Here is a 15,324-nt window from a genome sequence, read left to right on the forward strand (position 1 = left end):
TGTTTTCACTATCGATATATATCACGATACGGCTAACGTATGCAAAATCACGTTAAATAAATTAATGTTCATCCCATTGAACCGAATGGTGGGACTATTCTATTCTATTCTATTTTATTCTATTCTATGATACCACTGAAGATGATAAATGAGGCTTAGTGTCAGTATGTCTGAGTGTATATACAGTATAGTGAGCAATATTTGTGTGTGTGTGTCTGTGGCAGCATGCAGAGGAAAACACTCAACAGTTAAAAACCAACACTAAGCCTGTTTCTGTCAGTCCGCACCCATCAGAGAGACTTAAACACTCTGAGCCGCCGCCCAAGGGTGATATCAGCTCTGTGGGTGGACACACAGCTCTCCAGTCAACACCTGTCCACTCCAAGTACCTGTCACTGCATCATCAGCACTTATTAATACTGGAGAAATGTGCTGTGTGCAGGACTTCAGACCGCCACCACTGACAGATTTTCAAGATTCGGACCGAATCAGCAGCCGAATCGCCCACCTGTGTGTGAGCAACCAGGTGGATTTAATGGGGAAATATACAAGATATAAAGGAGTAAAACTGAGGATTTTTTGCTTTTGTGGTTTGTTTTAACCTCTTGAGGTGCCAGACGGGTGGAGTTTGCCACACAGGAATGTATTATGAGTGACACTTTGAGGAAAGTATTTAAAAGTCCATTTATGATAACACTTAACTTGAAGCGGTGTTCATTAGGCTTTATAAGCAAATTAGAAGTGTAAGATAATTATTATAATCAGAGCGTGATTTAATACGCACAACATGCCAAAATTTTATAGCGTTGAATACTTTATGGAGCAACTGCATGGTTAACGACATATGTAATTTATCTATCAATTATATATCGCAAAAAAAAGTTTATCTCTGCTTCTAATGAGCTTGTAATCTGTTTGTGACGCATCACACTGCACTTCAAGTAAAGTTTTACTCAATTTAATCTGCTTTTCTGTGATTAACGACTTAACCTGACACTATCTGAAATGTCCTGATGCAGTAAACCCCACCCATCTGGTCCTCCAAGCAGTTTAAAACAAACGCTGAGGATTTGCAGGTTGAGAGGGGAGATTCCTGAGTGCGTCCAAACCATTAAAGTATGTAAAAGTTGTTCACTGGAGTCGAGGGTGCAAAAGTTCAAAGGTCTTTTAGCTTTTACGCACAAAAAAAGAGCTTGGCTTCCTTTTTTCCAAATGCCAAGGATTATTTTGAACCCGTATTCGACCCAGGTTTGGTGTACAGGTGGAAATAAATGGACATGTGGCTTCTACACCTGCTGCTGTGTATTCATATCAGCACTTTTCTCAGATAATTCACAATAGGACATTGTTTTTGTTTTTCCCGGATGTTCTCGCTGTTTCTCACCGGGCTCTGGCACCAGTTCAGACGCTCGTACTGCAGTCTTTGTTTTGTTATTGCTCCCATGAGGCTTACACTCTCAATATTGTCCTATAGAGGATATTATCAAGTATTTATACACTAACAGGAGATACGTAGTGGAAGTGATCAAAATGAAAGGAAGCGTCAGAGTAAAGACTTCCTTCGGTGAATGTGTTTACCTGCAGTTTGACATTCCCACATTATTCATGAGATTCAGAGTCGCTGTGTGAAGATACTATAAGATAAGATGAACTTTATGGGTCTGTAAAGGGGGGATTAGGTCTGATGGCAGCAGAGAAGGATGAGATCTAGATGAAAATACAATAAATGAAGTGATTATTGACAGATTCAAAGCTGTACAGATGTTTCCAGAAGTCTTGCTGCTCCCTTTAGTTTGACAAAACTCTCTTGTCACCGCTCTTATTCAAAGTGGCTGCTGTCACTTTGCCGTTGACAGCATCGCCCCCTACAGACTTCCTTTCTCAGAAAAAAACGGAATAAAAGTAGAAGAAAAACTGAAGAGAGCAGGGATTTGTCTGAAGTTTAAGTTTGAAGATAAGAAAGATTGGAAGACTCTTGATGAGTATATTTTCCACACTTCTTATCTTTGTTTTTCATCAAAATAATCCTGAACTCATGCTGCAAGTAGCTGATTGACCACAAACTGTCCGCTGCTGGAGCAGGATCATATTCATTCAGTCTCCTTACTGATTGTATAAGAAATGGAAGTGTAGTATCTGTCCAGTCTTCAGTATTCAGTCTTAAAATCTTATTTTTTCTCAAAACAAGCAGAAAAATCTGCCAATGGGCCGAGATGATTTCTCTCTTTTCCAAAAGCAAGTGACATTATCTTGAAATATGTCAGATCACTTCACTAGTACAGTACTAGTACACTAATTCAGTGTTGCTTGATTCAAGAACATTCTTGAAACAAGTTTGTCTTTTAGTGTAGTACTGAATCTGACTGAGTCCAAATCTTGTTAATTTTCTTAAAACAAGGGCAAAATTCTGCCGTTGGGGTGACAATCTTTCACTTGTCTCCAAAGCCTTTTCACTGATTTTGAGAATTTTCTTGAAACAAGTTACAATATTTAAAAAAAAATTAGCCATATCTCTCCTCTAGCATCATATTATCATACAGTTTCAACTGACTTAGTTCAGGAAGTGGACGTTTCTTCAATCACAATCACAATATTCACAGTAAATGTACAGGAACTGTCAGTGCTGAAACAATTTGATTTGCATTGGAAGCAACTGCAATTATCTCTCCCCCACTGGCAGATTTTCCACTAGTTTTAAGAAAAAAATAAGATTTAATCAAGAGTCAGCAGTAGATTAAATGACATTCTGCTACAGACTGTATCATATTGAGAGTTAAAGAGACTCTGGTTTTTCAGTGTAAGTCTGGTAGCTGAGATGCAATCAGCTCCTCCAACATCCTCCCTCAGCTCTCACACAGTCCGTCGTCAACTTTAATGTGACCGCAGCCTCTGCCAGCTATTGTGTCTCTTAATGACCTCCACACCGGGGATGCATGGAGGGGGGGGGGACGTTGGTGTTCGGCATCGCTTCCCCAGGGAGCAGAGGGGGTTCCTGGGGAGAGGGGCAGCACCTGCACTGGGTCCCCGGGTGTGGAGGCGGGCGGACGGGCTTCGCTCTCACGCTCTGTTCCCTGGCGGCCTTCCAGCGCCTCCGCTTAATCACAGCTAAGATCACAGAGCGCACAATGCAGCTCGGCCCGGCCAGAAGGTACGGAGCTACTGTGTTGCTGTGGTGGGAGTTAGAGCCGCTTGTTTTAACGCTGTGTAGGTGAAGCACAGGCTCAGAAGGTCTGGAAGTGGTTGTTGAGTCCAGAGAGATTCACTGGTTAAGATCTACAACCACATGTCTCTCTACTGAATCCCACCAGCTGATTTTCTACTATTTCTGCATCCTTTACTGCAGAAAATGAGAAGCTGTCCAGTGATTTTATCTTGTTTCCAGACCTATCAGCTTATTTCATGATATTTTCAGTCAAATTCTCTCACTGCACTGGCAGATAATCTGCTGGTTTCCATAAATTTCACTTGATTCATGCTAATATGACTTCTTCTTTCAAGAAATAATCATAAAACAATGAAGAAAATCTGGAAACAAGAAACTTTCTCCAAGACAATTTCACTTTTACCAAGAAAATGTCCTGAAACAAGTTACATTCTCCTGGAAAAAAGTTTGTTGAAACCAGTAAAATTATCTGCCAGTGCAGTGAGATGGTTTCACTGAAGAAAGAGGCTGAAAGAGGCTGATAGAGGCTGACCGGCTTCTCACTGATGGTCTCATTTGTTTACAGTAATTATACTAATGTCTCAAAATTAATGTGGTGATGATTTATTGATGTTGAGCGCACCTTTGAACAAAGAGGAGAGCTGATTGTTGTCTCTGTGTCTGCCTCCAGGATCCCAGTCGGTCCATGAGAAAGCCCCAGCGGTGAAGGCGATGCTGCTGGCCGGTCCGGCCGGTGTGGGGAAGAAGATGCTGGTCCACGCCGTCTGCACCGAGACCGGAGCCAACCTCTTCAACCTTTCCCCCGGCAACCTGACGGGCAAATACCCCGGTCGCACCGGGCTGCAGTACCTGCTGCACATGGTGTTCAAGGTGGGTGAGAAACTGGACCTGTGCATTCTTGACAAACGAAAGAAAATGCAAGAAAGATTAATTAATTGATCTCCGAGGGGAAAGTGGGTCATTGCAGAAGATTGAAGATGTTATCATCTTGTCAAACAAAAATTTAAAGGTCCCATATGGTGTAAAGCAGGACTCCCCTTGCCTCTGTGATGATAAAGGAGTTGGATGGTCTATCTAAACATGGTGAAAGTATCAAAACTAAATCCACACAATCCATATTAGAAAAGCGAGCCTCTAAACGAGCCGTTTTGGACGTAACTTTGTGGCGTCACAAAGGTTCGCTCATTATCATTTCTGTAAGAAATAATAGACTAACAAAGTGTTTTTTTCAAAGCGGTCGAGCGGTCGTCATCGTTTATTACCGGAGAGTTTTCCCTACCTGTAGCCGCCGGGCCGCGGCGTCTCACGTTTCACTCTTGAAACCGTTAGCCAATCAGAACAGAGGGGTCGTTAATATTAATGAGCCTTAAAGACACGGCGACAGAAACAGCCTGTTCTTGGTAAGGCTCAGAGAGATGCTGGAAAATGAACGTGGAGAAATGGATTGAGAGTGTTTTTGGTTCATGACACCACACACACAGCTTTGAATGGACAGAAAGACACAAAATAAAACTCTGGGAAGTGGAGAATATGGAACCTTTAAGTTACTTCTCTTTAAAAGAAAATACCCTGTTTTGCCTTTATTTTGAGCTGAAAACAGTTTTGTAACATTAGGTGCAACATTTCAAATGGTGGATTTTTCAATTTAGAATGAGACTTAGATTTGGGGTCAAGTCATTTCCAATTCAATCAAATCCAGATAAAAATAGATAAAATTGCAATCAATTTTCTAATGATGGGGCATTCATTTTTAATCATTTTTACAATGGATATGCCAATCCTCTTCATACAAAAAGCTTCTGGAGGCTGAAGGCCCTCCTGCCACACCAAGGTCTGGTCAAAAATCTGGCAATATGTTTTTGCCTTGCTTATCGGCAAAAAACTCATCGGAAAATATAAGTTGAGACTTTATTACGAATCTGTAGGATGTTCCGGTACATTCGGCATGTATATAATCCTCCAAACAGCTCGAATTTTAACGGAAAACTGGTAGTGATGTTGGAACAAAACTCCTCGTATGTTGGTACAAGCACCAACTACACTCGGTCCCGCCGTGACGTGACTGTACAGTTCACATGTTTACAGCAGCCTGGCGTCGAACGCTCGGGGAAAACAGCGGCTTTCCGTGTTAATCTCCTGGAACCGGCCTGACTTTGAATAAGACCCGAAGATTGTCTTATAAACTTGTAGAAAAGCTTCACAATGTTATCAGAAGAGGCCCAGCAGAGAGGGAGCTCTGAGGAGCAGGCGGAGCGGAGCGGGGCGGGGCGGGGCGCTGCTGCACAACAAGGACCAGGATGCTGGATGTTTATCAGATGCTATCTGGTCAACACAGTCGCTGCTGCTGGCTCCACTGTGCCATTCTTCACCCACTGACTCACCGGGAAGCTGTGTGTGTGTGTGTGTGTGTGGTGTGTGTGTGAGTGTGTGAGAGAGAGAGAGAGAGAGAGAGAGAAAAACAGAGAGAGTGTGTGGTGTGTGTGCAGGTGTGCATGTTTGTGTGTGAGAGAGAGCGAGAGAAAGAGAGAGAAATAGCTAGTATGGTGTTTGTGTGTGTGTGTGTGTGTGTGTGTGTGTGTGTGTGTGTGACAGAGAGAGAGAGAAACAGAGAGAGTGTCTGTTGTGTGTGCAGGTGTGCATGTTTGTGTGTGAGAGAGAGCGAGAGAAAGAGAGAGAAATAGCTAGTATGGTGTTTGTGTGTGTGTGTGTGTGTCAACTGTGTGTGTGTGTGAGAGAGAGACACACATGGTGTGTGTTGTGAGTGTGTGTGTTTGTGTGTGTGTGTTTGTGTGTGAAGAGAATGAGAAAGAAAGAGAAATAGCTAGTATGACGTGTGTGTGTGTGTGAGAGAGAGAGAGTGAGACTATCTGTGTGTGTATGAAAGTATGAAAATGTGTGTGTGTGTGTGTGTGTGCATTCGTGTGTGTTTGTGAGTGTGTGTGTGTGTGTGCAGACCAGTCGTGCTCGCTCACCTCTCCATGCAGCTGGTTGGTTTTAAAGGTAAACAAGGCCGGACTCTGTCGTGTTTTGGCCACATTGTCCCGTGCGGAGCCTGTCAGCGCCTCTCTTAAGTGCATTGTGGGATTAAGAAACGTGTCCGGACGGGACGAGACGGGACAGGACGTCCTGCTGGCTGCCGGGACAAACCTCCAGACTCCACTGTCCTGCTAAGTGCTCTGCTACAAACACTGCAGGCAACACTTTCTGTCTGAAACACAATAGAGAGAATCTAATGTTCACTTTCTAACTAAAAGCACTTAACAGTCATGCAGCTGCCCATTCATGTTGTTTATTTATTGTTGTTTGTGTTGACTATAGTGAGATGTGTCTTTCTTCCTCTCTATATCTCTCCCTAGTTCTTCCCTCTCCTTTTTAAAGTAATAATCCACAACATTTTCATATAAATAAATATCCGTTTTCCTCCTCTATATTGCCGATTAACACAGTGATTCAACCTATATCCAGTTGATGAAAGCTTTTCCATTGTCTGTTATGAACAGCGTTTTACATTTCTGGTTTGTTTGTAATAAACAGAAGAAGAAGAACTGGGTAGTTAGCATGAGCAGTGATAGCCACCATGGCTAAACAGACAAAGAAAAGAGAAACTCAAACTGCATCAACAGAAAATCCAAGCCCCGCCCACACTGTTTGATTGACAGGTGATCTCTGGGAAGTGCAGAGCAGAAACACCACAGTGATGAGGCTGAGGGACAAAGATGGAGACTAAATTCATTACTACTATTCATTACTATTCATTACTCAGTAATTACCAGTCATTATTACAACTATTTTACTTGGATATTACTTATTAATTACTTACTTGTAATTAATGGACTGTAATTCAAAGGGTTGTTTTCACTTCATTTCAGAACAAGACAAAGAAGAGCCTAGCTTATTGATTTGTAGTTTTTCTTGTTAATAATCTAAATATTTGTTTGGTTCATTTGTTTCTTTTCTGTCCTGTTTTGGTCACTGAGGGTTTGGATTTGGTGACAAATTGCAAGTTGTAGTGTTTGAAGTGTGTTGTTTCTCCAGGCAGGTTAATGAGTTGTTAAGCTGCTTTATTCAAATGTAAATGTGCCTTTTGACCTATATGTGTGTGTGTGTGTGTGTGTGGGTGTTGGTTTCTATCTGTCTGCACATTGCTGCTACAGAAATACTTAGATGCCGGATACTTTTGTCCCATTTGAGAAACTAATGGTTTTGTGTTGAGAGCAGAAGATCGTCGTCTTTGAAGCAGCTTGTTTCCCCAGTCAGGTTAATAAGCACTTAGAGGGCTTTATTATAATGTTAATGTCCCAGTTGACTGTGTGTGTGTGTGTTTGTGTGTGTGTGTGTTTGTTGCTTCATACTTTTGTCACTCTTAGACAGTGTGTGAGTAACGCATTAGAGTACTCAGATTACTTTTTTGTTGTAAATAACTTAATGTGTTAGTTTTTCAATTCTTGTAATCCGCTATTAGTTACTTTTTAAAAATAGAATGTCGTTACTGATGTTTTTCTTTCATATTGTTTCATTTTTGTTAGCACAAATTTTAAAAAGTAGAAAAAAGTGAAGGAATCTTGTGCAGACAACATGCTGCTAATTGAAAAATATATTATTTTTCAATTCGCAAGTCTGCTCAATATAAATGAGACTGGATTCCTTAGTCTGTATTGAACATCACACTTGGCAGCACAAGTTACTTTTTAAGTAGCAAAGTAAAGTAACTAGTGCACAAACGATTATTCGATTCATCGATTAGTCGATCGACAGAAAATGAATCGATTATAATTTTGATAATCGATTAATCATTTCAGTCAAGGTAAAGTAAGTAAAGTAAAAATACCAAACATTTTCTGGTTGCAGCTTCACAAACGCTAAGATTTGCAGCTTTTCTCTCTCATATCATTATAAAATGAATACTTTTTATAAGAGACATTTGAAGAATCACTTTGGGCTCTGGGAACTTGTGATGGACATTTATCATTATTTTTGTCATTTTATAGATGAAATGATTAACGATTAATCAAAAAAATAATTGACAGATGAATTGATAATAAAAATAATCGTTAGTTTCAGCCTTAAAAGTAACTAATTGCTTTTAAAGTAACTTTCCCCAACACTGCTTTTAAATAGCCTAATCGATTTTATGAGGCATTTTACTTCTCTAGTCAGGTGAAGTGAAGCCAAAGTTATTTGTCACTTTTAACAAACAGGTTAGAACAAAAATAAGAAGAGACAGAACAACTACATCACAAGCTGCAGAGTTAATAAGTTGTTTAGGAGCTTTATTGAAATGTAAATGTCCCAGTTGACCCAGCGTGTGTGTGTGTGTGTGTGTGTTGTGTGTGTGTGTGTGTGTGTGTGTGTGGGTGTCAGTTTGCTTGCACATAGCTGTCACCCCCTTCCTTGCTTCCCCTTCCTCTCTGGACTGTGTGTGTGGGATGCTTTGCCCCGGGCCTGTCTGCAGGTTTCTGGGTGTTATGTGTACATTTGTCTCCCTCTGTGTGTGTGTGTGGGAGTCTCCATATGACGTGTGTGTGTGTGTGTGTGTGTGTGTATGTTTTCCTGCGGCAGGTGGCTCGCCAGCTGCAGCCGTCGGTGATCTGGATCGGAGACGCAGAGAAAACCTTCTACAAGAAAGTCCCAAAGACTGAGAAAGAGGTGAGGATGGACCAAACCGCCTCATAACATGAGAATGAAAACAAGTATGAACTCTGAAATGCAGATTACATGATTTGAATTATGTGACAATAGCATGAATTGGACTCTCAATTTTCTCCTATTTGTCACATGATAAGGTTAGTTATCGGTTCAGTTTAGGCAAATAAAACATAAAAGTCATGACTTAAGGTAATTGATAACTGTAATATTATTACTGAAATTGAAATAGTCATTTGTTACACTACTCATTACTGGGAAAAACAACACAATTACTTTTGATGCAAGCAGCATCAACACCCTTTGCTTTGCCTTAAACCATTAAAATCCCATTTCTGACGGTTTCCATCTGCTGTCAAACAGCACTGTCATCTTTTGGTGGAGGATCTTCTGCAATAAAGATCAGACGATTTAATTGGGGCGATATTTTCACACAAATGCTCAGTATTCAGAATCAGGAATCACTTTAATCACCAAGCACAACAAATGAAGGGCTTGAAATGAAGGGAAGATATTGTTACCTAATGTGTACTGCTTAATATTAGAAAAACAAGGATGGATACATCCACTAAACTGATACCAATTATGTTAATCAAGGGCTGAAGATCACTGATAATAATAATATTCAACAGTGAGTTTTACTTTGATCGCAGTAATCATTTTTGTCAGAGTTGATGTCACATTTTTCAACTGGCGGAGATCAAATTTTTCAATGAAACTCTTCAGTACAGGATTGTTTTTTCAGTTTCAGAGTCAGTAGACAGAAGACTACATCACTTTACATTTAGACATTCACCGTTTACTGTGTTCAAATGAAGAAAATACAATGTTGCGTTGGTTCCTCATAGACTTTGTTCTAAAGAGGTTTGTTTTGCGAAGTTCCTAGCAGGTTTTATATGATATTTATTCAGTTTTCCATTCTTCTGTCCAATCTCTAAAGAAATCAGTCAGAATGAAAGCTCTGTTGTTGTTATTTTCATTCATATTTTGAAATGAATGAACGGGAAGTGAATTGACACGAGTCCAGGTGTCCGGTCCCATCCCTGGAGCAGCTGATGATGTCAGAGGACAACTGAGCCTGTGCTTCCCTCTTGTGGCGACTTCACTCAGTAAGGTTTTCTCCACAGTGGGGACTTCAGTTGCAGAAAATGAAGCAAGGAAATGGTAAAAAAAAAAAAAATACAAACATAGGAAGTAGTTAAAAATGGTCAAAACTCCTTAATCACTGATAACAGAAAACTTTGGATCCTTCACCTGCTGGTAAAAAGTTGAAATGTAAAAAGCAGCGATACAAAAAGAAAACCAAGGCAGAGTTTGAGCCTGACGTCATTTTTAATTGTCTTGCAGCCCATAATGTAATAAAGGCTTTTATCTTTTTTTCACTTGAGACTTGAGTAGAGCTGCAACGATTAATCGATTAATCGATTAGTTGTCAACTATTAAATTAATCGCCAACTATTTTGATAATCGATTAATCGGTTTGAGTAATTTTTTAAGAAAAATAAGTCAAAATTCTCTTGATTCCAGCTTCTTAAATGTGAATATTTTCTGGTTTCTTTACTCCTCTATGACAGTAAACTGAATATCTTTGGGTTGTGGACAAAACAAGACATTTGAGGACGTCATCTTGGGCTTTGGGAAACACTGATCAACATTTTTCACCATTTTCTGACATTTTATAGACCAAACAACTAATCGATTAATCGAGAAAATAATCGACAGATTAATCGACAGTGAAAATAATCGTTAGTTGCAGCCCTAGACTTGAGAGTGCCTTGGGTTTTTGTTTTTTTTGGCTTCTACTTTTTACATTTCAACTTTTTACCAGCAAGTTAAGGATCTAAAGTTTTCTGTTACTAGTTTGTTCCTCCAAACAGCACCTGCAGAAAAGAATGAGTATTTTTACATTTGGACAGACACTGTTTGTTGCTTATTTTAGTCGTGATCTTGAATAAGATTTGCTCTGGACTCTCGTCTCGACCCCCTTTGGACCCGGTCTTAAGTCAAACTTGGCTGGACCTGGTCTTGAAAATGACTTGGACTCGACTAAGGTGGAACACATTGGCCTAAGTCAGGCATTGCGTGAACTGTGGCTTCAACCAGTGCATCAATAACAACTGTTGCACCCTGAGGCAGACCGTGGAATGAATTACCCAATAAAATTTAATGGCTTTTGAATTTTTCAAGAGTTTCGTACCTCTGATTCATGGAAGACTTGTGCTTTTCACATGCAGAGTTCACCAGAAATGTTGTTTTGGACCCGTCTTCACTCTGTAGTTCAAGAAAAGCCTAGCAAGGACCGCAGTAAATTACTCACCATTTCAATCTCTTTTTCTCTCCTTCTCTCTCTCCTGGTCTCTCTGTCCGTCCCTCTTCTTCCAGATGGAGCCCAAGAGGCTGAAGAAGGACCTGCCCAAGGCTCTGAAGACCCTGAAGCCGGAGGATCGCGTTCTGGTCTTGGGAACGAGCCGCAGGCCGTTCGACGCCGAGCTCAAACCCTTCTGTAAAGTCTACAGGAAGATCGTCCTCATCCCCAGACCGGACTACGCCTCCAGGCTGGGTAGGAGACACACACCGAGGAGAGAGTCTGCTTTGTACTATAGTAGACCAGGAAATTAAATGCATGTTGTATAAATGCAAGTGTATTGTGAAAAGTTGACACATCCTCAGCATTTTGTAGCCGTCACTTGGTGAAAAATTATTTGGTTAACTCTCCACCTCTGTCTATTACAAACAAGGAAAGGTGGTAAATGAAAATGTAGAAATTTGACAGCATGATATAATGTCATTTGTGTCTCCAATGACGACACAGCATCCAAAATTGGTTTCTAAATATGCTGCTGACATATTGACTTTTGCTGTATATTACTAAAAATGGTAAATAATGGTAGTACAGTAAGTGCCACAAGGTTTATAGAATCATTGGTGAGCAATCTCTGGTTGTTAAGTGCTAATCAGTGAAGTTAAGTCAAGTTTATTTGTATAGCCCTTAATCACAGGCTTCACATCGCCCACACTGTGAAAACAATAAATGAAAATGACACCCTCCACCTTAGAGAAAACAGGGAAAAACTCCCACGAAAACCTCATTAGGGAAAAAAAAAGGGTTTCACAGAGAGAGAGGATGTGGATGGAAATTGTGTGGATGGAATATAAAGCTATAATCAGCTGTATAACGCAGGCTGTTTGTTGTTTGTCTCCTGCAGTCCTGTGGAGGGAGCTGCTGCGTGGCGGGGGGGCGGAGCCGGGTCCCGGTCTGGACCTCAGCTCCCTGGCTAAGATCACAGACGGATACACGCAGGGTCACATCCTGCGGGCCGTCCGCTCGGTGCTCCGCCCCCGCAGGCTGACCCGGCTCGCCGCCAAGCCCCTCTCCGCCTCCGAGTTCGTCCCCCCGCTGGCCAGACTGGACCCCGTGTTCAGGGAGGAGGAGGAGGCCTTCAAGGTCTGAGAGCACGCTTCGTATCGCCGCCGACGGGTTCGAAGGGTTAAAGTTAAAGAATGAATGTGTTTCGGCTGCAGTCGGCTTCGTCAGGGTGAAGCCTAGATCACACTAGACGATTTTAAAGACCCCGTGAAGTGGCATGGAGAGCGTGATCTGCTTCCGTGTGTTGACGTATGTCCAAATGAAACAGAAAGTTAGGGCGGGAAGCGTCAGTGGGAGGGGCTTATTTGAATATTAACGAGATATGGAGGAAGTCAAATGTCAACCTTGCTCAGATCAATAATGGACAGCAGTCTGCACTCGGTTGTGGAGGAATATTCTCCGCCAGTTTTAGGTGAAGCAACCAGAAACACTCCTTCGTTCATGTTGCAGCTGAACTGAGTTGCATGCTGGGAAAAAATAGCAGGGGTTGGGGGGGAATAATTCCAACGGTTATCAAAATTTCATTGGATGAAATTTTTGTCTCCGCCCCCAAGTGCAGGATGAGTCATCAGAAGAAATGTGTTGTTCATCAGAAAGAGAAAGAGTTAATTTTGATTTTTAAAAAAAATCTAGAAATCAATATTTTTTTTTGGCCTGTATTGGTGAACACTAAGTCCAGCAACATCGGCAAAAAGGTTAAAAAAAAAAAAAAAAAAAAAAAAAAAGAGAATGAACCAGGAGAGAAATTACTCTTGATCAGTTGCTCTGCACTTTTATTTGGAGGAATAAATCTCATATAAAAAAATGGCAGCGTGCCCGGATCAATCCACATAAGCATCCAATTACAAATTAAAGGAAAGAAGTCTCATACAAAATTCTTAATCAATAATGTAATAATGAGATTACTAAATACATTTGTAATCTGCATCTGTGGACAGATATTTTGTAATTGCATTTACAGTGAATTGTTCTGAATGAATGGGGAAATGTTTTTGAATGACAGAATTGGGGATTTGGGGATTTTTCATGAGTTTTTATTTTTATGTAGTTTTCAAAAGCACATGCAAATGATTACAGACTGACTCCACAAGACTAGACCACAGTAGAATCGAATGGAATAGATTAGGATTGAATAGAGAAGGAAAACAGTTCTTCCATTAAGGGCTTATAAACCATCTTTCAGTTAAATACAGTATCATCTGCACAGTCCTGGATACTCATTCATCATTCTGTCCTGCAGAACTAAAGACCTGAGAGAAAAATGTCTTCAAATTTATCTCCTGCCCTAATAAGAGCATCTTTGCTGTAGAAGTAGACTGTATAGTATCTAATAGCGTATAATTAATGGGTGTAATTTCCAGTGATGTTAAATCGATCTTTTGACTTTGAAAACACACAGAAAGTAGTTCCTCTCTCTCTGTAGGACAGCATTGCCTCTGAACAGCCACCAGAGGGCGCTCTTCCTCTGCAGTTTCAAACTCCAGACTCCCTTCATGCAGTGTGTGTGTGTGTGTGTGTGTCTGCAGATGTGGTACAGCAAGACGCCGCTGGGCAAGAGGAAGGCGCGGGCCGCCAAAACCATGGAAGAAGAAGCGGCGGAGAAGGGGAAGGGCAAGGACAAGACGGGCAGAGGGCCGAAGAAGAGCAAGGACGACAAAAGCAAGACGAAGAAGAAGAAGACGACAAAGAAAAAGAAGTGATTGAATGGAAACCGGTGGATTTTTAATGTAGAATTTTGTAAAAGTAAGAGGAACTATGGACTGTTAGTGTGAATTTGGAGGAAATTATGTCATAGATTTTATTTTGTTAGTATTCTATTGATTGCAAAATTGCCTTTTTCAAGCTGTAGCCCTGAATATCGGAACTGAACTTTTGGACTATAACGTTATTGGTTATTAGTGATGCTTTTCCACTCCAATTTTGGTGATTTTCATGTTTACACGCTCCTCTATGGGTTGAGAAAATCCCAAAACTGAAGTCTTTACAAAACCAATATTAGATAAACTGAAAAAACACACAGTGGTCAAGCTGAAAACAAGGCTGCTGTTGTTAGTTTGTGAAAAGTTTTGAAGATACAAAGTTTTCACCCAGCAACAGCGTTCTGCTTAATGAGCAAGCAGCATGATAGTAGATCATGGTGACAATCCATTCAAGCCATTGCTGGATGAGCGTCTTCAATCATTTCTCCAGAAGTGTGTGTGTGTGTGTGTGTGTGTGTGTGTGTGTGTGTGTGTGTGTGTGTGTGTGTGTGTGTGTGTGTGTGTGTGTGTGTGTAGCCTTCGGGCTTCCCCAGTATCCTCAGACAAATCATCATTAAACATCTCTGGAACCACAAGAGCGTGCAAACAGAGACAGAGAGACTTCCAGTACCTTTAACCATGAAAAAACACAGACGAATAAATGAATTAATGCTGCACACACACACACACACACACACACACACACACACACACACACACACACACCTTACCTTTCTCCCTGGCAGCCTTGGCACAGCCACAGTTGCGTGGCAGAGGCTTTCTGTGCCAAGGAGCTGCTAATTAGCCTGTGTAATTTTCATTGTTGCCAATTACAGCCAGAGGGGCTGCAGCACGGCACCTTGTCCCAGGTCGCTGTGTGTGTGTGTGTGTGTGTGTGTGAGTGTGTGTGTGTGTTTACAGTCGATGCTAACGAGCCGGCCTGCCCTGCCAAGCGGTTGACCCACTTCCCAGAGGAAGTCCCCAAGGACCCGCCACCCCCCCCCCCCGACCCTCCTCCCTTCCCTTCCTCCTCCCCCCCTCCTCCCAGTCAGCCAATCAGGAGGTCACTATCCACCATAGTGAATAGTGGGCGTGTCCTATTTCCCAGTCACACCCATTGATCCTCTGTCTGGGTTTGAACTCTCCTCTTCTTCTTCATCTCCTTTCACTTACATTCCCTGTCATCTTCCCTCTCTCTCTCTCTCTCTCTTTCTCTCTCTCTCTCTCCCTCGTCCCTCACCAGGTGGGCCCACGGAGCGTAACAAACACGGTCACCTTTTCTGGCTCCTTGTAGCTTCAACCGACGTCTAATTGAATTATTCATAAGTATCCGGGCCGCCGCCTTCCTCGCCCAAGAAAAGGCCCCGGAGCAGGAGCGGAGGTTTTTATGTGAAGACGGCGCGCTTTATTTA

At 41.6% G+C, this 15,324-nt stretch overlaps 1 protein-coding gene across 1 annotated transcript in view; it reads left to right on the forward strand.

Annotated features, from left to right (window-relative positions):
• Window positions 1–14,029, forward strand: part of drc11 (dynein regulatory complex subunit 11) — a 63,875-nt gene extending 49,846 nt beyond the window's left edge. The window contains exons 16-20 of the mRNA XM_071910576.2: window positions 3,834–4,033; window positions 8,723–8,809; window positions 11,189–11,366; window positions 12,013–12,251; window positions 13,700–14,029. Coding sequence (XP_071766677.2) covers window positions 3,834–4,033; window positions 8,723–8,809; window positions 11,189–11,366; window positions 12,013–12,251; window positions 13,700–13,873 — 878 coding nt within the window. The 3' untranslated portion in view covers window positions 13,874–14,029. The remainder of the gene's footprint in view (window positions 1–3,833; window positions 4,034–8,722; window positions 8,810–11,188; window positions 11,367–12,012; window positions 12,252–13,699) is intronic.
• Window positions 14,030–15,324: the final 1,295 nt, after the last annotated feature.

The sequence above is a fragment of the Centroberyx gerrardi genome, chromosome 21, assembly GCF_048128805.1.
Source record: "Centroberyx gerrardi isolate f3 chromosome 21, fCenGer3.hap1.cur.20231027, whole genome shotgun sequence".
NCBI lineage: Eukaryota > Metazoa > Chordata > Actinopteri > Beryciformes > Berycidae > Centroberyx > Centroberyx gerrardi.